At 36.6% G+C, this 23252-nt stretch overlaps 1 protein-coding gene across 1 annotated transcript in view; it reads right to left on the reverse strand.

Moving 5' to 3' along the window:
• The window catches only part of CCDC138 (coiled-coil domain containing 138), a 33454-nt gene that overhangs the window by 9249 nt on the left and 953 nt on the right, over positions 1-23252 (reverse strand). The window contains exons 3-14 of the mRNA XM_042032966.1: positions 21017-21077; positions 20245-20380; positions 19393-19508; positions 18568-18752; positions 17407-17565; positions 16118-16237; positions 14666-14743; positions 14479-14589; positions 12142-12306; positions 11277-11393; positions 10009-10204; positions 7547-7723 (exon numbers count right to left, since the gene is read on the reverse strand). Of these exons, the coding sequence (XP_041888900.1) occupies positions 7547-7723; positions 10009-10204; positions 11277-11393; positions 12142-12306; positions 14479-14589; positions 14666-14743; positions 16118-16237; positions 17407-17565; positions 18568-18752; positions 19393-19508; positions 20245-20380; positions 21017-21077 (1621 nt within the window). The remainder of the gene's footprint in view (positions 1-7546; positions 7724-10008; positions 10205-11276; positions 11394-12141; positions 12307-14478; positions 14590-14665; positions 14744-16117; positions 16238-17406; positions 17566-18567; positions 18753-19392; positions 19509-20244; positions 20381-21016; positions 21078-23252) is intronic.

Here is a 23252-nt window from a genome sequence, read left to right on the forward strand (position 1 = left end):
ATTAAACTAAAACATCTATTAATCCAACACAATTATTCAGTGTTTTCAGAAGAATGAATAAAAATTACAAAGGTAAGACAGCATAATAGAAGAAGGATTTCCTTTTAAATAGTTTGTATTTCAATGTTCAAGCCACATAAGCTGTAAATCATTTCTATCCCTATAGCTTCAAAACACAAGTCCTCAGGACAATTTCACATCTGCTTTTCACACAGGTGAGGTGGAATCCTACCTTAATACAATATTCACAAACTTGACATTTTTATCTTTTCAGTACTGCAGAATAAACTCACTTGAAAAGCTGCAATCCTGCAAAGTTACCAGGAAAGATAATATGCTGGAAAATGTTGTATTTTAATCTGTTTAAGCATACAAGCATTCTTTACTCCATGCCTTCACTGCTCGTAGTCTGTAAAGTCTCAAAATGCTAAGACTCAAGAGGAACCATAAAGGGGCAGATTTGAGTTTCCTTGGCAAATTCTGACCATTGACTTTTTAGAAGTACCCACAGAACAGTGCATGCTGTAGAATTCCTAGCATCAGTTATGGGAGCATTCCAGCACAAAGGAAAAGAGAGAGTGTCCAATAGATAGTCAAAGTAAGAAGACTTCAGTTTACATGTAAATAAGCACAGCTTCTTACTACGGAGAAAATCCTTTTATCTTCACTGGTTTCATTAACTTCCCTATGAGACAAGTGCATCTGGACACAGACTTGGTTATGCATGACCATAATATTTTCTTAAAAAAAAAAAAAATAAAGTAAGATTCAGTGAATGTGTAAATACAGCTCACTTTTGCAGTTACTAAATAACTTCAGTGATATCAATATGGTTAAGAAATCACACTTAAGTCCTACCAGAATGTGCCAAAACTTACAGTAAACATGAGAGTATCATTTTGAGATGATTTTTTAAAATACACTCTCATTTTGATTTGTGAATAAGTACACACTAATATAAAATATACTCTCTGCAAAACAGAAATAAACTTGAAGACAAAGTACATTTAAGTTTTATTTAAAGTAAAGACCAGTGTTTCGTAATGTCCAGTGAGCAGGTAAGTTTTGATTTCATTGAATAAACTTAAGGTTGAGAAAGGGAAGCCTACTAATCTACATGACAGCAGTCAGATGTCACTGCAGAAGGAATTTAAGATGTATGATGTCTTTGAATAAAGGTGCAAAAGGTGAAACTGAGGCAGGAGCTCTCTGCCAACAGCAGATTTCAAATCAAGCATGAACCAGACTGCAGTTAACAATGGTATTTTTGATAGGTGAATACAAACTCACTACATAATTTGAAACCCTTTAACTAATTCACGAGTTAAAAAAAACACAGTAAGCTGCATGAGAAGTGAGAAGACAAGAAGAACACTATTGAACAAGATTGCATATGACAAGTATTCAGCTACAAGGTGATTTAATACCAATGATGTGATGTTTTTCAACACCCACAGAGCAAATTTCTTGATGTGGTCATGCTACTTATCACTAGATTGTTTCCAGAAAATGTTTCAAGTCTGGTATCCAGGAATTCTCTTGAACAGTGTGTTGCACCTACTGTCCTAGAAACAAGATCTGCTGAGAAAAGAAATTTGTCAGCAGAAGTCTTAGGGAGAAAGCTTTGGAGTAGGAAGCCACTGGTTCTTACGATAACAATCTGGATGATTAGAAGTAACTATTACTTTAATTATCAAACATTAATTTTAATAGTAATTTTAATGGGAAATGGTAAGAGCGTTGTTAAGCAATATATACATTATATGCCATTTGACTAAACTGAAACATCAGCATGTAGCAGTTAATATGCTTTGTTCTCAAAATTTCAAAGGCAGTCAGAGCACTCTGCATTTGTAGAAATCTATCACCAAGGCATTTGGCATTTAACAAGATAATAAACCTACTTTCCATGACAATGCCATCAGAGAAGATTTTGTTTTAGATCTGTCTTCAGAAGGGTTCATAGCTTTGAGATGGGACTAAAAACCAAACACCATGGCCTGGTAGCCTGCTTTCCTTAATTAAAGTAAGGAAACCTTAAAAAGCTGTGGTACTGAAGTCCTTCTTCCCTATTAAATGAGCAGGAATAGGTCTCTTACCCTTTTCCTCAATGAGAAGCAAGAAAGATGTCTTTATAGATCACTCATTAGATTCAAATACCAAAAGAAGGATCAAGTTGAACGTTATGGCACTCATCTGAAGCCTCAGATTCAAGGAAAAGAGCACCATGACTAAAAAAACCACTGCAGGACTTGCTCCCTTGATTCTGCTTTTATCAGTCAGTCTTTGCAGTAAGGGAAAGATGGGCATCCTCCAGAAAACAAGCATGGATTGGTAATGGGTATGGAGAACCAAAAAGAAATTGAAAAGGATATAACTGAACTGACACTCCTCCTATCTGATCACGAAACAAGACAGGAACCAATGAGATAGCTATAGTAAAAATATAGCTATACCAATTTATACACCATTATGTATACACTTTTAAAAGAGTATATTAGCAGAATGTAATAAGAGAAAAGAGATAAAATATATTTGTGGAGTTGATTTTCTACTGTCAGGTTCACAACAAGCTGTTAACTCTCGCAACTGTGGAATTTAGAAGCAAACTATTTCTTCCCCTGTAGAGAGCTGACTAAACCAACTAGACTGCAACTGAGGCCACTGAGCTCATCTGAAGAAAAATAATTTCTCCATCATGAAAACAACATGAAATATAACATAAATTATTTAGAATTATACAGTTTATCCTAAGAATTACCTACAACTTCATTTCAGTTACTTGTTAAGTTTCTAGCATAGGTTAAACTAAGCAATTTGCTAACAGAATGTAAGTGGTTAGGTAAGGACCCACTCAGTTGCAAAATTTTGTTCCTCAAATCTACTAACAGTAAAAGTACTGAACAGAATCCACAAAAGTACTGGAATATGGAAAAAAACCCAACACTATAAGAGCGTAAAAGTAAACTGAAACTGAAGTTCTTCTGACACAAGTAAACTGTCTGAAATTACTGCATAACATCTTTAGCAGTTCCTCTCACTCTTATGCCCTGAGAAGCATACTAACCTCAACTTTTTTCACCCCTGACATTTAAAAGTCAGCCTTTGGTACATCTATGAATGTTTGTATATGACAAGAACAATGATCAGTAGAACATTTCACCTCCTCTCCTCAGGCCTTAAGATTTTTGTAAAAGAGGTGAGGCAAACAAGATTGGCATATATATAATACACCACACACATATATATATTCCGTGTATCAGACACACTGTTACAATTCCAAATACGTTAATGATTGGGTGTACTGGGTCTGGCTGAGACAGAGCTCATTTTCTTCGCAGCAGCCCTCAAAGTGCTGTGCTTTGTATCGGTAGCTGGAAACACCTGTCCTTGGCTACTGCTAAGCAGTGCTGGCAGTGTGAACACTGTCTCTCCAACATTCCCCCACACCAGCAGGCTGGGGTTGGGCAAGATCTTGGGAGGGGACACAGCCAGGACAGTTGACCGAAACTGACTCTCATACCATATGGTATTTGCTCAGCAATACAAGCAAAGAGAAAAGAGGAGGGCAAAGGCAGCGTGAGAGGGGAAGGGGGCATTCCTTACTTATGACATGCCTTCTGGAGCAACCTCTGTGCATGCTGAAGCCCCACTTCTCAGGAAGTGGCCAGATACTACCTACTGATGGGATCTTTTTGTTTCCTTTGGTTCCATGTGTGGACTTTGCTTTTGCTTTAATAAACTGCCTTTATCTTGACCCATGATTTATTTTTCTGATCTTACCTTCTTTCCCCTGTCCTGCTGAGGAGGGGCGTGTCAGAGTGATTTGGTGGGCAACTGATGTTCAGTCAGGGCCATCCCACCATACTGGGACAAAATAGTGGGATTATTTTTGGCTGGCACTATACTTCAGAATTATACAATGGCATGGAAACTCACAGATGTCTGGGAAATAACAGCGCAGCTAAGCTTGATGCAACTAAGTTTCAAGAAAAACATACAACTAAGCTTCCTACTGATACCAAAAGTCTTAAAATATTTCTTCACAGAATTCCCCTAGTGTTCCAATGGCCTAGCTGGACAGGTACACTGGTGTTACCTATCCTTGTAGGGAGGAGATACAGACAGAGAAAAAAAGTACTGAGGAATGTTACCTTTCAGTCCTCCATCAACAAATGTTGGTGTCAGGACTCTCACAGATTGTTGATGCTAAGCCCCTGAAGAGAGATGGAGTGCATGAAAGGCTGTGTGCCAGTAAGATGAGCAGCAGTAAGACCATTAATTTTAATTTGCCTTTAAGGTCTTGTGCATAGAAAAAAGACGATACTAATGCCTCAGCTGATGTTGCATTTGACATCATGTTTTCTGTAAGTGAAGCACTGTCAGTGTTGTGTGAACTTGCAATGGAAACCTGGATTCTGAACCCACTGTACCAGACACATTATGAAGCTAAAAGCAATGATACTGATCCAAAATCTCAGAACGTGCACACCAATCCCAAATCTGCTTAAGCAGTACTGCAGACTCTCATTCTAGTTTCCACCAAGAGAAATATCTGTCTTAGATAAGGACCTTCAGAGAGACCTCAACAAGTTAGAGAGCTTGGCAATCACCAACCATAGGAAGTTTAACACTGCCAAGTGCTGGATTGTGCACTTGGGATGGGGCAACCCTGGATGTATGGACAGATTGGGGAATGCCATGCTGGAGAACAGCACTGAGGAAGGGGACCTGGGGGTCCTGGTTGGCAGAAAATTGAATACGAGTCAGCAGTGCCCTGGAAGCCAGGAGGGCCAACCCTGTCCTGGGGGGCATCAGGCACAGCATCGCCAGCCGGGCAAGGGAGGGGATTGTCCTGCTCTGCTCTGCACTGGGGCGGCCTCACCTCGAGTGCTGGGGGCAGCTTTGGGTGCCACAACATAAAAAAGATACTGAACTATGACAGAGCGTCCACAGAAGGGCCACAAGGATGGTGAAGGGTCTAAAGAGGAAGCCTTATGAATAGTGGCTGAGGTCATTTGGTCTGTTCAGCCTGGAGAAGAAGAGACAGGGGAGACCTCATTGCAGTCTTCCATATCCTCATAGGGGCAAGAGGAGGGGCAGACACTGATCTCTTCACTCTCATGACCAGTGACAGAAATTGAGGAAATGGCATGAAGCTGAGTCAGGGGAGGTTTAGGTTGAATATCCACAAAAAGAGGGGTTGAACACTGGAACAGGCTCCTCAGGGATGTGGTCACAGCACCGAGCCTGTCTGAATTCAAGAAGCACTTGCACAATACTCTCGAGCACAGGGTGTGACTCTTGGGGTGTCCTGTGCAGGGCCAGGCATTGCTCTTGATGATCCTGATGGGTCCTTCCAACTCAACATATTCTATGATTCTATGATTCTTGACATGCAGCTTAAGTAATTGTCCTTAATATATGAAGGAAACTAGGCTTCATTTCTGGAACATGGGAAAAATATTTTCTTACAGGGGACAGAACCTGAGGAAGGACCTCAGATAGGTCTGGACTGCACAGAAACATTAGCATTCATTGCGTATTATAAAAAAAAAAAGGCACATGCAGTTACAGGGACTAGTACTGCAACATAGTATTTATTTCACATCTGATTCACATTTTTCAGCCTGGACAACTGAAATTCAAATCTGTAAAAATACTTCAAAAAAAAAGAAAACTTAAAAAATTAAGTTATAGAAAATAATATGCTGAAAAAACCTCCATTGGCGTTTTCTCCAATTTAATTTCTAATCACTTAATCTCTAAAGGTATTATTTTTGAACAAGAGTATTGCAACACTCCTACAGAGCCAGAAAATCACTGCAGCAAGTTGACAGAATGCCTAGGATGGTATATATTACAGAAAAAATACAAGTCTAGACTTTGCCTCCTGTTGATTGGATACTGTCGTTTTGGGTAATATGACTTCATATTTTAGTATACGGCCACTATCTATGACTTCATATTTAAGGCTGCACATGAATACAGCTTTAAAACTGAGCATTAATTCCTGTTTTAACACAGAGAGTCCTCTGAATAGTCACTGTCACCTTTTATAGTTTGTCTTTTAATGACTTTTTAATAGGAAACTTCCAAAGGAATGAAAACACAATTTCCCATCAGCAATACTATTTCTCATTGTTAAAATTTCTCGCAAAACACTATGTATTGGAAAAGAGAAGAACATGACTAATTTGTGTATTGGCAATTTATTCTACCAAAGAGGAAGGCTCTACATAAGGCTTTATATCCAGTTGCCAAGAAACAATGTTCAATTAAATGTCAATTTAATTAAACAGTACTCTTCCTTCCCTGATTTCACATACATAAAACTTCTCTGAGAAGCAAGAAAGCAAAATTTGAGTCTCACAATGCATCTTCATTATTCTTTGAACTGCAGGCACCTAGTGTATCAGCATAACTACTACTAGGTAACAGAAGATGTACTGTTACAGTCATTACCCAAAGAAATACCAGATACTGTCCATCTTGCTTAGGCTGTTACCTTTGTGCATTCAATTAATTCCTTCCCAATCACTTTCCCAATCACAGTTATGACTATTAGGAAGAATACTTTAGTGTAAGACTGCACTAATTACCTGGTCAGAAAAAGACTGCAAAGAAGAATAGAACTTTAGTTTAATAGTTTTGCACTTAGGTTACTACAAAATTGCTTTTTACTAAAGGCTATACCATCCCAAGTCACACATGCTTTCTATTAGACTAGTACAGTGCATAATAACAAAATACTTCCAAAACAGTGAACATTTCTGTTCTTAAAGGCAGTGAGTGATTTTATCTTAAAAAAAAAAAAACAAAAAAAAAACCAAACAGTCACAAGGTTTATTCAGCATGGCATTGGAATGCATCACTACCTTCATGCTCATCCAGGTGGTTATCAATTGATCCTTACCTGTATCACCTGGAAAAATGCTGTGACAAATAAGATTATTAATGCTTTTCTAGGGCCAAAGCACAGTAAAATTCACCAAAACATAATCATCTTGGCACAGCAAAATTCAGCAGAACATAACCATGTCTTCTAGAAATACCATTTCCAAACACTAGAAACTGAAAAATGATTTGGGATAAGCTGTTCATTCAAACTAGGAAAAGAATTAAAATAAAACCTATTTTTTATCTCCACCTTCTGGCAGGTTTTCATGATTTGGCTTCCCTGGCTCAGCCTGACTTCAAAGAAAAATATCAGCAAGGTAATAGAGTGGAATAAACTGAAAAGCCAAACCAAAAATAGATACATAAAATTCACAGCAAGAAATAAGAAAGTAACCATGGCAAAATATAAAACATAGTAGCTGAGAGGGAGAAGAAAACACAAGATGACTCAGAAAAAGACAATTCAGAAATACATTTTGTCTCTAATGAATGTACATGATACAAAGAATTGCTAATAGTACATTAGACTATTTATACAGTTTTTACACTGTATTTTTTATACTGTTTTTACATTGTTTTTATGCTTTCCTCACCTGTTTTCATCATGATTTTTAAATTTTTTTTTTTTGCAATTACCCAAATTTACCAGATTCCATGGTCATCTCAAGTAATCCCTCAAGAGCACTGGAAAGCAGACCTCTGCTGGATACTTTTAGGTGACTTAATACGACAGGCACACATTGGTATTCCAAAAATAATGCCTTCCCTTCATCTGTCTTCAAGTCTATGCAAAGGGAATCAAAGGCCTGAGCCAGGTAATCCACTGAAAAATATCAGAATACAGGCAATAAAACTTCTATAATCATTGTTTCATGAAACAATGTGAACAATTATCTGACAGTTACCACGGCAGATATACACTTAAAAGTTAAACAGCTGAAAATATTAAATTTACTTTTTATTTTAAAACATCCTCTGTCTATTTTTATTACTTAATTTATTGTGAGTGGAGAAAAAGACTATCTACAATTCATATATTTAAGAAAAATATACTTACAGGTGTAATATCCTGCAAATATTTTGTTAGAGAGGAAAGAAAATACTAACTTGCATAGATTGAGACAATGTTGGTTTCAACATCTGGGAAACCTCTATTAAGGGAGACAATGGCTGATTTGTCTGAGTGACAGCAACTACTTTCATGAGAGCAAATACTCCCATTCCTTCTATAAAAAGCTGTAGTTTCAGTATAAACATTTTATATTCTCATCCATTGTGAGAAATTATACGAAGGATGTAGATTAAGTGAACCAGTCTATTTTCTTAATTTCCTGCTGTCAAATCTTCCTCAGTATCTTGGAATTGCATTGATCACCTGGAGCACAGAAAATAAAGTAGAAGGAAACAATTTATCCTACTGCATAAGTTTAACTACGGTGCCATCTGCTGGATACCGACATTTGGAAGGAGAGAGGACATATGTTCAAACCAAATCTGCCACTTTATCACCAGATCATTAGTGCCATGTGGTCAGAGTGATCAAAATTCATACATGGTGATATCTGACATATGTTTAACAACAGATCATATTTCCTGTGTTACAGAAGCCAGCACTAAAAAGCAACCATGAGAAGCTAAACTGATTCATTCTAATCAAGTGTTCATCTGCTTAGGGTAAATCAGTCTCTGCAATGACTAGTTTTTGTATTGCAATTCTCCTTGAATTTTTTTATCAAACATTCCTAGAATATGAGTCTCAATTTGAGACTAATTATCATGCTTCACCAAAATATGTTTACTGAAATAGTTCCCTCCAACAGCTGGAACATTGTGTTAGTTCATGAATGATATCAGGATGGTCTTCCACCATGTTTCAATCCCGTGTTTACTGTAAATACTCACAATATAAATACTGCACAGATCATTAAGCACAAAAACATAGTAATCTGCTTAAACATCTAATCCAGAAGCACAGCTTCTGTGAAAAAGAACTCTATTCATTATTTATGCATTTAAAATCTTTGGCATTCCTGTTTCATGTCAATCAGCGTGCCACAGATTGTAGCAATTTTGTGACGTGGATCTCTGCTGCTACGAAAAACCCCAAAATTTAACATATTTCATGCAAGAGACTAAAAAAATCAGATGCCAAAGCAGGCATCTGATTCTGACGTTTTGGCATGGTTTTTCAGGAGTACCTAGAAAATTAATATCTCTGTAACCTGTATCAATCTCTTTGTGTTATTGACAAAAGAAACATGTTACTTGTAAAGATATTTTAAAATACAAACCATTCTGAGAAAAAATGGTAGCAAAAATAGAATAATGGAATAATTTAGGTTGGAATTTAGTCCAACCTTCCTGTCGAAAGCAGGACCATCTCTGAGGTTAGGTTAGATTGCTTGGTTGTAACCCCACTAAAAAATTACTTGCTATGAAAATGATCTGTGCTTTTAAAATGTCTTTGAAAAGGGAAAAATAAGTGGTTAGTACCACAAAGAGCTGGAAAAGGGTTATAGAGATGTTTGTTCTTATGCTACCCTTGTAAAACTTATTCTTGCAGAAAATCCCAGTTATGCAGAACCACAGCACTGCTATGTTGCTGCAGGTAAGGAACAATCACATTTTACACCTGTTCTTAATGGTATAGAATTACTTTTCTGCCTGACTTCCATATAAAGGATCTGCAACATCTCATTCCCTGTTTCCCTTGAAGAAAGATAAGACTTCAAAACTGAAGGTAGCAGTTAACAAATCATCTGAGAGAAGAGTTATTTTACCCTTTGAGTTATATTTTCCACACTTTTTCTCACACTGTCCAGACACAATCTGATTCGTGCAATCTCACAGTGTCTACTTTGAAACCTTTATCTTCTCCCCCCTCTTCAGAAATGCTGACTTGTCTGACAAGTCATCACATTAAAAGAAATAAACTGCAACATAAAATGAATAATGGCAAGATTCATACTTGTATATTTTGCTTCCCAATACCCAAGTAAAACCACTTTTCACTAATAAAGCATAATAGACTCTACAGTATCATTAGATTGTTTTTAGTCCAGGCACATGACTGAAATAGAGAAACTAATATAAAAAATGTTGACTTACCTTGTGTCACTGTTTTAAGCACAATCAAAGTTGACAGAAACCTCAGAGGCATACAGGAACTCTTAAAGAAAGCTGCTGACTTTGATTTACTCTCTGTAGACTGTTCAGAAGAACTGTCTGGGTTTCCCTTACTCACTATGCCTTTGAAAATGTCTTCTCCAAGTCTCCTCATGGTTGATCTCATTGTTGCATGCTGCTTCAAAAGTGCATATAGTTAGTGTAAACATTAAAACATAACATCCATATGTTCTCCATGCAACTAAATATTAAGCAGCGAATGGTGTGATCATGTATTGGAATATGATCAGTGTAAGAGATACTGATTTGTGTTCCAAAAGCAGTTGAACAACATTATCACAGTGCCTTCACACTTCAGCAAGAGACTAACCAGTGAGAGTCCTGCATATGCTGGCATTATTTAAGTTCTGGTTCCAGAAAAAGCTCAGTTTCAGTCAACTCAATTTTGTAAGCTTGACTGAAGTTATATCCTTTAAAAGCATTTACAGAATCAAGGTCTAAATATGAAGCTTAAGAACACTGTACAGGTAACATCGACTAGACATTTCATCATGAGCTATACAGAAATATCACCACAGAATCAAACTCCACATAATGCTTGTCTAAAATAAAGTTACTTAATAGAACTAAACTCAACATCTTACAATTGCATTGAATTTAAACTCAGAACATTACAAAGTTTCTAGCTTTTGATTTAGCAAATGAACATTGACAGCACAATGCTGAGTCTTTACAGCAGGACTACTGTATTTTTCTTTATTATACTGCTAAATATTTTCTTATGGCAGTCTAGTCAAAAAGAGCAAGGAATGTCTCATGGTTAGACACCAAGCAGTGAACAGAAAAATCAAACTTCTTCACTGTTTTGCCACTCACTTCCATCAATTTCAACAAATCTCACTCATAAAGTACACAATAAAATAACTGCCTTTTCTAGTGCAAGTTTTGCAAACACATATGCAAAAATACAGTTTCTTACGTGCTTAGACATCATAACAGAGATCAGATATGGAGGTAAACTACATTTAGATACACAACGCAAAATTTAAATTTAACTTGAAGAAGAATTTGTTTTTCATTTGCCATCTCTGGTAAAGACTATGAATCTATGCTTTACAAAGACAGCAGTTTCTTTTCTATATGCTACCTGAAAACATACATTTTTCATATGTATTTAAAATGCAAAATCCATTAATATCTTCTGTGAATTGTTCTTAAAAAAAATGCTGCATGAGGACTACTTGTTTTACCTGTATATCAGTGTGTAACTGTCTTATAGACCAGTAAATAAATTTAATCACAGGCATGTGCAGTTTAGGATTCACATATGGCATCCACTGGAGTTGCTCAGCAGCTATAGGCAACAGCTGCAAAAATACACAAAAATAGAATTACATGCAGTATATGAACTATTCTATATACTAACTGTAAGTGAAAAACAAACAAACCTTTCTCTTAAAGTTTATCAGATAACATATGCAAATACTCTCTGAGCAGATGCAGTACAGGTAACAGAATTATATGCATACACAGGTTTTAAATTGTACAGGTTTACGTCCAGAGTGGAGATACATGTGAGCTCAATCTCAGTAAATCCAATCACAGTGGCTACTAATCTTTTATATAATGAAGAAATACAACAAAGTGAATTTTCTGAACACCTCGCTGATTTCTACATCTTGGTATCACAAGAAAGAAAACAATAGAGGTGTTGAAAGTACAGCATAGCATCACCTTTTATTGGTGATAAATTGAAATTTTAATATCTAAACAGGCATAAAAACATTTTAAATTGGACCTGTTCATCTCCTTAAAACAACAACTTAAAACCAAGTATCACACATAAAACACAAGGCAAACTATCACCTCACAGAAGTGACTCGAAATAAAATGCTGAAACTCTCATGTTGAGACAGGACACCACACTTTTTATTAAAAATTATCTGTATGCTTTACAAATGACAAATTATCTATTGTATCTCACATTTGGAATGAATATTGACTTACTAACAATTATTTTAATTACATGTTGACCTGTTATACTCTCAGAATCATTTAAACCACCCAGAAATCTGAAAAGATATTAACACAAGCAAGCAACCCAAACCCCTTTACCTTCATACACTTTTCCTGAGTATAGGATTTTTTTGAGCTCCAAGTAACCATAGGTTTATGACTGTCCTCTCTCTCTTCTTGTGTTTTTATTCTGCTAAGATGCTGGTCTGAGATCCAATCCATAAGACAAGTTAAGAGCTCATAAACTTGTGAATTCAATGGTAGCTGTAATATATCCACAATATCAGATATTTCAGCTTTCAATTTAATGCTTTTTCTAAGCTAAAATAGTAACAGACTGAAATACATGAGAGTACATTAGCTATGAAATATTGTGCATAATAGAAGGAATGAAAATTTTACGCCCGATAAAATCTGAGAGGTGAGTTACTGTGGTGTGAGCCTGTGGAAAATGTATTCAAGGAGACCATGATCTTGAACAGGCCACATGTGCTCTGCTGGGCCTTGTACCTAGGGTTTGAGAAGCCTGTATAGTACTAATGTAACTGTAACTCACAATATCTCTGGGAAAGGTAACCTCTGTGTGGATCAAAGGTTGGAAGGTGGCAGTCCTGACTGGGAGAGCACCGTACATCAAGGAGTCAGAGATCCACAGCACAGTTCACTTGAGTAGGTGCAGTCTGTGCAGCGTTGCACTGATCAGTCAATGGCACAGTTTATCCTGTGCTTGGCTGCAGGATAAACTCAGGCAGCTCCCACTTGGCACTGCTGATGCCGCCTGGCCTTGGCCTTGTCGAAAAGGGAAACAAGGTCTTCTCCCATGAACGTCCTTCATGAATAGAGTTGTTTTCTTGCAAGAAAATTATATCATAGCTTGAGTGGCCAAAAAGCAGGGGCTTCCCTCAACGGACAGGCTCTGCTCAGCATGCCATGGGAAAAGTCCACCAGGGCTCCATCTGATGCTGTGCAAACACAAGGTTCCCAGCATCTAAAGGAACACAAGATTTACTCACTCTCTATACTCCTCCTCTTACTCTGTCTTACTAAAATAGCCATTTAATTAAGCCATTTGTTGTCAGGCCTTTCTTACAAAGACCCAGAAGGAACCCTGAAGCATTCCTTCTCTCTCACACCTCACTCCCCAGTGCAAAACAGACACCTTTTGTGATGGTTTCTGGGTGTGAAAAACATATACCCGTAATTTATTTTGTACTTGGACAAATGGTAATAAAACAGCTTGGAAAAAGATTTCACATACAGAATCACTATATTTTATAATTCCTGACAAATGAATTACAGGAGAGAGCAAGTCTTTAATGTCCTCCACATGGGGAAGTTCATATTTCAATGCACTAGACCTACTTTATTTCATTTCATGAAATCCACTATTGTTAAATTTAACTGGGTAACTAGTATTGTTTAATAAAAAAGAACAAAGACTTCATGAAACTGTCATCTTGGCTCTACTACACTGCAGTGAAATACTCTACAAAAGAAATCCAGAGATACCTGAAGACAGGCTGCACAAACAATTTCCTAAAGACCTCAGAAGTTTTCTTCTATCTACCTTCAGATAACTCTTTCCTTCTTCACTCAGAACTGTAACTACTGATACTATTTGTATTTCATGTGCAACCAAAGTATGCTAAAACCTATATAAAGAGAATTTTTTGGCTATATATAGACAGCACAGTTTTAAGGCATCCATTGTAGATCAATTAGATAGGGTGGTGTGAATATCTTTCTCATTTCATGGTTTACCTCTAGCTGGAAAAAAAAAGCGTAACCAGCTGGGAGATGTTGGCAGAGTAATACCATAAATGGAACAACACGGAGACAGAAAGAATTCCATTAAGTGATGTAAGATTTTTTAAGGAAAAAGAGTTGATTGTTTAGGAACTATGAATGAACACTGCATTTAATCTCTGCCCTTCACTAATGATTATTTCTCAAAAAAATAATAGTAGTATATCACTTTTGGTTTAGAAGATTAAGGTTCTTTATTGGGTACTTCTGAAAGACTACTTTTTACCTGGTGTTATTCATAAGGACAGTGCTGCACTGTAGCAGTAACCAGAATAAGTCTAAGTAATTGTTCTGACACAGCAAAAGAAACCTGTGACAGTGGATGCAGGTTATAATTCTAATTGGCAGATGAAAGATGACATGATAGGAGGAGGGAAAATTGCCATATAAAGAAAAATATACACATGTACATACACATAAGCAATATGAAATCCAAGACATATTTTTAGCAGCAAACTTAATTCTTTGTCAAGTGTGGGTTTTCCCCCAATATAATCTGTTTCTTTTCTTAGCGTAACTCAAAATACAATTGGAAGCTACATTTCGCAATTTTTAGTAGATGCACAGAGAACATTACACTGCCTAATGGCTTTTGAATGAAAAGATTCAAGACTTCTGCTTAATTCTTACCGTAGCCGTTTTTGATGTTGCCATCACTTTTTCCTGTTTCACAGGTTTGCTTTGTTTCATCACTTGACATAAATCATTAGATTTCCGTACCATTGAAAATTCATGCTTCCTCTACAACAAAATGTAACAATGAATTATATTTCACTGGTTACCTATAAAAGAAGGCACATGTAAGAACAAACCTTACTTGTAGGTTCTCTAAACGAGCTTGTACTTTTCGTGCTTGACCTTCCAACTTCTTGTTCAAATCAGTTACATCACTCAACTGAAAGAATCAGAAAATATTAAACTATCTGTAAATTCAAAACTCACTTCATTACTTAAATATCACACTGAAGTAACTTGATGTTGTTGAGCAGCTAAGTTATTTAAGTTCAAGTTTTTTCTTATTAGCATGTAAAGTGATAGAAAAAAAATCATCATCCACCTCCCTCAACAAATGACAGGATCATAGACTGGTTGAGACTCGAGAGCACCTCTGGAAGACATCTTGTCCAACCCCCCAGAGCTCAAGTTGGGCCACGAGGAACTGGCTGCTATGTCCAGACAGCTTTTGAACAGTTCCAAGGTGTGAGACTCTTATCACCTCTGTGGGCAACCTGTTCCAGGATCAATAAGACAGCAACCTTTCAGAGTGCAGGGGAAGAATAAGCACTACAATGACACTCTAGATATATAGGCATTTCACATTTCATTACTTTTCAAGATGAAGTGACATAAAAATGAGCACAAATTCAAGAATATTATAATAGTCTTGTTAATGGGGAAGATGGTTACTGACCATGCTAAAAAACCAGTTTGCTCGGTGAGAAAAGATCAGGAAAACTGTAATCTCCATTTAAATAAAAAAAATGCTCTATCCATACAGCAATAAGCAGCATGATCATCACAGAAGCCCTCAGCTTGCATAGAAATGCAATGATTTTATAGTGAGAGGAAATAACAAGACAGATGGGTTGCATCAGAACCGTCAACATTCTAAGAGTTAGGTCTGACTTTCTGCAAGGGAAAGAATAAGGTTCTGCTGTAGATTTTTATTGTACTCAGATTATCAGAACTTTATTAGTTCAATGAATAAACAATACTAGAATAATTTAGATAACAATTTGTGTATCACCATTTTAGGTCAGATTTAACAGTCAAGTGAGACAAATTCCTACTCTATGCATTACTATGAAACACCGTTCTAGTTTGAGAATTGAGAAAATACTGCCTTCATTAACATTTGCAAAAACAACTGAAAATACTGATCAAAATGAAGATAGAAATAAAGATTCTACTTTTTATTTAATAGAATCCGCACAGCAATTTGGCATAGCAAATCTGCACAGGGTGGATTCAATTATGTCATAAAACACTTTCTCTCCATCCATTCTCAATGGATTTTCCCTTCCTAACAATTAGCTGTTGCTACTGAGGCAGTGGAATAAATCCTACTTCTTTTTTATACTGTAACAAGTCAGAAAGGCTAAATTTCAAGTACTAGAAACAGGTGAGAAAAGTACTTTCAGTCATTAATACAATTCTTGTCTTAGAGAAACAAAAGGTCAGCAGTTTTGCAAACTAAAGCTGCTCAAATATTTAAAATTGCTGACTGTAACTTGTAGAATTATTTATAACAGGAAATAATTAATTTTACCTGTTTTCTTAAAGAGTCATTCACTTCCTTCAAGCTGTCAAATGATGACTTCAGCCTCCTATTTTCTTTAGTTATTTCTCTCAAGGCTTCTGTCAGCTGCTTAACTTCTGCCTCATGTTGCTATAGAAATACAAATTTAAAAACATGATTTAAGAGAGACTATTCTAGAAACAGTAAGTTCCACTTACGTGTTAAAAGAATCAGACAAACTTTCAAATTCATGTTCTTCATGTCCAAATTCGCACGTTCAGTCAACAGCGAGAAAAACAAGATCCGTACTGCCTATCAAGACAGATCTGCACAGAAACTGAGAGCAACATGCACAGCCTACAGCTCCTATTGCTGCCCTACTCTACCCAGCCCAACTATATATATGTATATTTCTCAAACAATTCAGATGGGGGATGCGTTTGTGAACTAAAATCAATGACAAAGTTCTTACTTACAGCTCACTCTTCCAAATATTTACAAAAACTGTGACTGTGTTTTGAGGTTTCAACTCATGTTTTGGGCTTTGCTTACTCTGAATCACACAGAGTGAGAAACTAATCCTATGCCTTGTAGAGACTGGGGCTCAGGTTTACAACACAAACATATGAATTGTTAAATACAACCTGCATATTCATTGCCATTCGTCTCTTACCCCTGAAATTTGTTTTATATTTAATCTTCTCTAGACCTTAGATGTAAGTACCTCAGATTTGATAAAACAGAAAGGTTTTATTTTACTGAAAATATTTCAGCTTCCATTTCTCCCCTTCCATGAATTCACTCTTGTTTACTCATTCACCTACTCTTTCTTCCTACGCCCCCAAAGTTAGGTTGGTTTTCCTCAATTTCTTGAGTCTTTGGTTGCTAGTACGCTCTGCAATAGGTGTTATGTCATAAGATCTCAATGTGTCTTAAAGCATTCCCAAGGAAATCCACTGCAACTACAGCTAATGCAAAGATACTCATTAACTTACACACAATTACAGATAGACCACATTTTTTTCTCTAATACTGGTCACATAGCTTTCACTATTTTACAAACAAGTTACCTCATTTTTCTAACTTGTAACTGTAAAATGTACTACACATCAGACAATTAAATGCACCATTTTGAAACAGAAGTCATACAAAAACTCTAGCAACATTGTTCAGTACTTTTTATTTAAATCTTTCCTTCGGGGATTTCAAGCACTTCAAAGAAATAAGCAGGATTTCCAGCAAATGTGATGGCTTAAGATAACTACAAACAAGTTAAAGGGCATATAGAGCAATATCTATCATTAAATACATTATCCCACCTCTTTTATAACTCCAAATTTTGTGTGAACTTCTTCCTCAACACCTCTTATTTTAGCCAAAGCTGCTTCATGTTTAAAAAGCAATGCTTCTTGTTCTGTTAGAGAACGCTCTCGTTTCTGCAGTTGCAGAGCATATTCCTGCTGTGCTGAACTTTCTCTCTGCATCAAGAAAAAAAAGTTAAACTACTTAAAAAACCCATGTGAAGTTTTCCCAAATTATGCTGAATTTAAAATTTTGTCCCAGAGATATACTTAGCTCTTTGTGAAATTATAGTTACACAAGACCTTACTAATACAAAGTATCCTGATGGCCACCTCTGCTCAGTTTCCTCCCACATTAACCCAAAAGATTTCCATGTGCATTGGAATGGCTCAGCCTCCCAAAATATAAAACTCAACTCCACACAGTTGCTCTAGAAAATCAAACTTTGGCTTTTGCTTCCAAAAGATCTGGATAATGGTATTAACTGTAAGACAGAACAGTGTCTGATGTGACTGTCTATGCTGAACACTAGATTAATAATACTGTTTCTTCAACTAGTGAGAAGCATCCCTGAAAAAGCAGGGAAGAAAAAAGAGATAAAAAATTATTTTTATCTCATATGTTGCAAAAGACAGCCACAGCAGGGAATCCAGCAGAAGCTTAGGGAACTATTATAGAGTAAAACCATACAGGAGGCTCTTCTGTTAGTAGCCTAAACCTCCTGGAGATGAACTGGTGGGATGAATAGAGGGATTTTTGCAGGAGGCCATGATGGCAACTGCTTTGGAATGCCTAGAGTCAGGAGAAGAATTTCAGATATTCTCAGCAGAAGCAATGGTTGTGGGTGCTTCCCTCTATGCCCAGTGTGTCACAAGACAAGTCTTGGATATAGAAACACTGTGTTCAAACTCCCTCAAGCTGAATCTGCCCACCTACTCATCTACCCACAACTCAAGTCAAAGCATCATTACTGAATCACTGAATTACTCTAGGGAAGAGGCAGATGAAGACTGATTCAGTATATAGGTAAATGTGATTAGCATAAAGTAATAGTAATATGTAATAGTTTTAATATATAAGTAAGTTTTACTATATAAGTAATTTCAGATTTCTTTCTCAAAAGTGAGAATCTTCATAGCATTATTCAACAAAAATTTTAAGGTGATTGCATTTCCTACCTGAAGCTTCTGATGTATGACAAATAATTCATCATAAATTTGACTGATGTAAGGTGGTATTAAACCTTGCCTATTGCATGCCTGAGCACCAGTTCCACGCACAATTTTCTTTAACAAACCATTGCTAATAATTTGGTCCCTATTTTCTTGAGTATTTGCAGACAAATGAGTTGGTAAAGTGGGGCCTGTGGACATGGAAAAAAAATGCATTTTACATTAAAAAATCAGTCCTAGCTAAATATTGATATGATTGTTGTACAAAACCAGAGAAAATGTGTTCTAGGAATTCGGAGTTATACAGCAAGATGTATCAAAATGTGAAAGTAATCTAAAGAATTACAGAGATGTGATCAAAGTTCTTGTTCCATGATTTATTCAAACTGATCAAGAATCAACAGTCTTATAAGTAAAACTATAACTCCACTGCAATATAGAAATTCCAGAGGTATCTGTATGGAATATATGCACAGACTGAATCATGTCACCAAAATCTCCTATTATTTTTGTAAGGGCTTCAGACAAGTGATTTGCTGCTGATTAGACCTTAGGGTGACACCCAATTAAACAGAACAAGACTTATGAAACTACTGGACACCACATGAGAAAATAACATTAGTATTGCTTCACGTATGTCTGAACGTCCTAAAATAATTCTAAAGAAAGTACTCATACTAATGTGAAAAGTTAAATCCCCACATTAAAATACATTTTAGATGATTAGTGTATTTCTGAATTGAATTGAAATACATTTACTAGGGAGTTTTTAAGTTACATGTTATATTTCACAGAGAGTTGTAAGAATGTATAAAATTAAATATTTATTACCTGTTTTTGTGTATATAGCTGTATTTTGAATTGCATCAGTTTCAGAGCAAATAATGCCTTTTTCTTCTACTTCTAGACCACTTGAATCACAAAAAGAATCTTGCTCATCATCAAAACTAAAAGTACAGAAGAGCAGTAACTTTAAATAACTCAATTCCTTTCTAACATGATATATAACAGAGCACTGAAAGAAGTCTGCATAAAAAGGCAAACATTGCATAATGTAAGACTTTGATATTTTAGTGATAACAAATAGCAGAGTTAAATCATTGAATGAAAGGCATTATTACTCACAAGCCTCAACCACAGCAATTACATGTTGCTGACTTAAAAGTTGTTACAATAACCAGGCTTTTCATGCTGCAAGCACATGTAAGCAACAGGTAAAACCAACACTCTTCTCTCACCACAAACCACCAAATCCCTGGAGAATAAGAAATACAACCCCCCCTTTTTAAATTATATTTTTCCTGTTTGGTGTAAAATAGCCCTTAAAAGAGATTTCTTGGCTGTTAGAATTGAATTATCTCTAAATAAACGTAAATCTGTTTATCAGTCTGGGCTATTTACTTTTCTCCTAGTTCATTTTTTTATCACCTAGTTCAGTTTATGTCATTCTTGTATCCCCTTAGCAATTCCAACATATATAGATTAGAAGTAGAAAGTGAAACAATATTCCTCATAAAAATCAGCATCTTCATTATCTCATAAATTGGTCACAAACAATTCTTTACTTAACAAGAAAACAAGAAACTTAAAACAAGTTTTGCACAGTCCAAATACATTGTTTACTCATGGTTAATCTGGATTATGAGAGAAAATAAATAATAAAGGAGAACTAAAAATACCTACCAATCCCTGTCTTTCAACCTTTTTTGGAAATCACTAGATCTGATGCAGTTCTCTCTTCCAGTTTCAGTAAATTCTGACTCTAAAGAACAATTTGATAAAGAAATAGCTGCATTTTTCAGTGAGCTGTCAGTGTCACCTGAAATACATAAAGTTGCAAAAATTTTATTTTGCATTTGAGAAGTTGACATTAAGATATCAACAGGGACTTAGCAGAAGTGCTTTCCATGTAGTCATGTAGGTTTAAGAACCAAAACCACCACTGATGCAGCCTGATGAATTATGAAATTAATTATAAAAACTTAAACCACAGTAATAATTATTTAGATTTCACACCAGATTTGTCTTTCTGAAATTTTAGGGCTTGTCTGCACATAGAAATTTTTCTGTAACTGAAGTCTGATAAATACATTGTTTTAGCCTGCTGTCCCCATGCACCAGTTTCAGAAAGAGCCCAAATACATTCTAAATATTAAACATTTATTTATCTTTAAATTACAGCCAAATACATGCATCATGAGGTGGACTGCTACCAACTAATTCAAGCAGGACTTAAACACAAACAGGCTGTGAACCATTGCTCCAAAACATCCTTTGTGCTCTTTACTTGTTAACATTCCCAGGCTGGCTCCCAGGTATCACACCCCCCGATCAAGATTACCTACCTATTTAAAATGACAAAGTACAAAACCACTTTAAAAAAATTTAGGAACAATACAGCTTTAGTATATATTTCTGCTGCAAAAGATATTAAAGCACCATTGCTTGCTATTACCTTTGTAAACAAGGGAGCTTCTGCTTTTATATTTGGTATGCAATGCTCCTGAGAGGCAATCCTACAAGAAAGCACAAAACCACAGCACTCTAGTCAGACTTTTCAGGGAAAAAGCGTGTTACAACTTACTAGTTTAACAGTTACAACCTTGTGACAGAATTCTTACTACAAATGGCTGGCTTTGAAAAGGGAAGTGTTTTTTTTTAATACATAAATGTAAATGATCCTCCTATTAATATAAAGAGGCAAATCTATTCCCTACAGTCTAATTAGGAAATACTCATAGTGTTATATGTTAGAATATTTGAGAAACTATAAAGCACTATGCAGACAGTAACATAAAATAAAGGCATGAAAGTAGAATTAGGTAATCATGGAAACAGTGCCATCTAACTTCATATCTAGGCTTTTTATGCTAAAGTTTCCTGCTCTACTTTTTCTTACTAATTTATGAATACATACTAAAAAAGTGAATGACAGAAATTTTAGGCTACAAACAAAATCAATTAAATGTACATTACAAAATATCAGATTCAAGGCAGCTCTCATGATCTTGTTTCACTGCATCTCTCTGTTATGCTCTAAATCCAGTGATAAACTGCTGTATTTTCCTGCACTTGAATGACCATTTTTTAATGAAATGACAAAGCACACCAACACGTGTAACATTTTCTTCCTTGCAAGCATTAAAATCTCAGTGACAGTCTTTTAAAAGTAAGTTTTAAAAATTACTTTTCCTTAAAGAACAGTTCTGTAATTCAAAGCAGAATATCCCCTGAGAAAAATTACCCATAGAATCTAGAACTCCATCAAATGCTATCCAAGTTGCAAATCCTTCTGCAGGAACTAAAGGCACATACAGCCTGATTTTAGCTGGTAAAAAACTCAAATCTTCACATCACATTTGGGACAGTTCCTGATCCTAAAATGGCAAGGCACTTTTCCTAAGAGAAAAAAGGCTGGGTTTTGTATTCATTTGATGACTCTCAGGACCAACTCAGTAACCCAACCCAACTCAAAGTATCTAACTCAAACCCACTTTCAATCTCTCCCAATCTCTGGTTGCTCATGGGTATTTTTCCACCGTATGACTTCCCTCGCAGCATGATTTTGAACACTTAAGGTCTGTTATCCCCTGGACACACTGGAAGCATTTGACCCAGGAAGTACGGATGCATGGAAACAACTGCAAAAATTTGCTTCACTGAAAGAAAAACATTTCAGGCAAAATAAAGGTACCTGGCCAGGAAATACTCCTTCTACTAAGTATCAAAGGCTTTTGAAACACCAGCATGAGGGGGAGGGGTCGTTGCTGCTGGATTTTTAGGCAGATCAGTTTCCAATCCACTGTGTAGACCCATAAATACTTGGCAGCACAAGTAATAGAAAGAGAGGAACCACAATACAGTTCCTTCATTCATATGAGTGGAAAGAACCTGACCTTCTCTGGTGTAAAACAACATTACTATACCTTGGCAAGGGAATGATACCCATCATAATTAACTGTCTGGTCATTGCAGCAGTCTCTAATGGGCCATGGGTTTGATTTCTGATTGACAAGATACAGAACAATTTCCTGCTCTCTGACAAGAGCTAATCACTAAGCTTTACCAAAAAAAAAAAAAAAAAAAAAAAAAAATCACAAACACGCCTAAGTAAGGCTGTCAATTACTGTGGCAAAAAAAAGATAAGAAAGAAAAGAGTTATCCTATTATATATATTTCATACAAGCTTAGTATACTCCTACGAGGATTCAGATATTTTCTCACTCAACTGGCAGGCACCAGGTCTTAGGCAAAAACTAAATGCTAAACTGTGTCTTGGTACCGCATAGGATCTAGAATTGCAATATCTAGGGAAATCTCCCGCTCAGAGAAGGATGACTCTTCAGCATTTCTACTCTACAGCAATCGGAGCACGGGGACAGGGAGGAGCAGCAAGAACACGTAACCTCCACAAGTCTGTTTAAATCCCACTTTTGTCTCGCACTGCCCGGGTACGCAACAGCACGGCGCTCACAATGAACCCCGAGGGAGAGGACAGACCCCCCACCCTGCGTCTCCTTCAAACACTGCAGGAACGCGGCGAGGAGGAAATGGCTTTTCTGTGCCGCCTCCTCCTCCCGCAGGCCGCCCGCCCCGGCCCCGTCTCACCCCCGCCGACCCCCGCGGGCAGCGCCCCTGCAGCCCCCGGGCGGAGCGGCCGCGGCCGAGGCCGGGCCCCGGGCCCGCCATGG

Source organism: Corvus kubaryi, unplaced genomic scaffold (assembly GCF_017639235.1).
Source record: "Corvus kubaryi isolate FWS band 111438036 unplaced genomic scaffold, C.kubaryi_AGA036_p1.0 133, whole genome shotgun sequence".
Taxonomy (NCBI): domain Eukaryota; kingdom Metazoa; phylum Chordata; class Aves; order Passeriformes; family Corvidae; genus Corvus; species Corvus kubaryi.